Source organism: Vicia villosa, linkage group LG6, assembly GCF_029867415.1.
Source record: "Vicia villosa cultivar HV-30 ecotype Madison, WI linkage group LG6, Vvil1.0, whole genome shotgun sequence".
NCBI lineage: Eukaryota > Viridiplantae > Streptophyta > Magnoliopsida > Fabales > Fabaceae > Vicia > Vicia villosa.
Genome location: NC_081185.1, coordinates 152018032 through 152019459, shown reverse-complemented (window position 1 = coordinate 152019459; position 1428 = coordinate 152018032). Strand labels below are relative to the sequence as shown.

Here is a 1428-nt window from a genome sequence, read left to right as displayed (position 1 = left end):
AAAAATATTTAGAGGTAACATTTGAGACATATGAGACTTCATTACACAGAAAATATCAAATAGCTCAAAAAAACAATTACAGGTTTCGGTTTACAATACTAGCCGACAGACCCAGCAGTCCCAAAAGATTAAGTGTCATCATAATTGGTTATTTGTTAACTCTTAATCATAACTAGGATTTTACAAAACAGTCGCGGGCGCGTAAAGTCTTCCACGATTTCGGTCGGTACATGTATCGCAATATTGATTGCTGTCGTCACGGTGTAAATTAACTACAATTTATTTTTTAACATAAAAGTTGGTGATAATAGTATAGGTATCGGCAGACTATTTTTTAGAAACCTGATCATAACAATCCTTTCTGTTTAGAATTGAATTGGCCACCATACCAATTTTTCAATTGTAAATTTGTCGATTTTAGTAACTGAATTGGGTGAGACATTGTTCCTCAATAATCTCAATAAAAAGTTATTTTGATTCTTCACAATGCTTAACTCTATTGCACCCCAATATCATAGTTCCATATGACTAAATTCAATTGCCTTGCTAATAGCAAAAGGCTTGCTTGCTGTAGCTACTAATCAATGCTAAGAAAATAAGAGGACAGAAGACTTTTCAACAAACAAAACAGAATAATAATCATAGTGACTGATGTATGTATCATTTGATGCATTTAGAAATTGAAGATAAACTTTCTCATTTAAAAACATGGCAGAGCTTCTGCTTCACATTAAAAAAAAAATGGCCCAATCATCCGGGATACAAGTAATATGAAAACAAAGACATCTTAGATTTCAGAGTTCAAACTTCAGCACACAACGCATCCTCGCTGCAAGAAGAGTTTCCTCTGACTTATATTGAAAGAAATATAAGGTGGAGCAGTTATCTTTCTCAATGATGGACTTGAAAATAGAATTGAGGGAGCGACATCAGTGCGCACATTTAGACAGTTTTCCAAATTGATCTCTCTCAGTTGTGTGCAATTTTGTACTACATGTTTCACTCCCTTTTCTGTGCATTTTAAACAATCATTTATTAACAATTGCAAAAGCCCACAACAATTCTTTGAGATCGAATAGAGTGCTTCATCGTCAATTTCTGAAAATGACAAGTTCAACATCTTAAGCTTCGGAACATCAAAGTTCATTCCTAGTAGCTTCAACCTTGACGTTGATAAATCCAAATGACTTATGTTACAGCATCTCCTTAAAACATGAACAATACTTTCATCAGATATTGTATGGCAAAATGCCAACTGAAGCCGGTGGAGATTGGGGAAAACATAAGCAAACTTTCTGATGCTTTCATCACCTAACCATAAATTGCAACACATATTGAGAGAGTTCAATTGAGGGTATACTCCAAAATCCATCAAATAATCATAATTCTCTACACTCTTACACCCAACGTTTTTCATTATAATCTCAC

General features: G+C 34.1%; 1 protein-coding gene across 1 annotated transcript; it reads right to left on the bottom strand.

Annotated features, from left to right (window-relative positions):
- Window positions 1-808: 808 nt before the first annotated feature.
- LOC131615006 (uncharacterized) lies at window positions 809-1417 on the bottom strand. Its single transcript, XM_058886527.1, has one exon. It carries the CDS (start codon window positions 1415-1417, stop codon window positions 809-811), a length of 609 nt encoding a protein of 202 aa, XP_058742510.1.
- Between the last annotated feature and the right edge of the window lie 11 nt (window positions 1418-1428).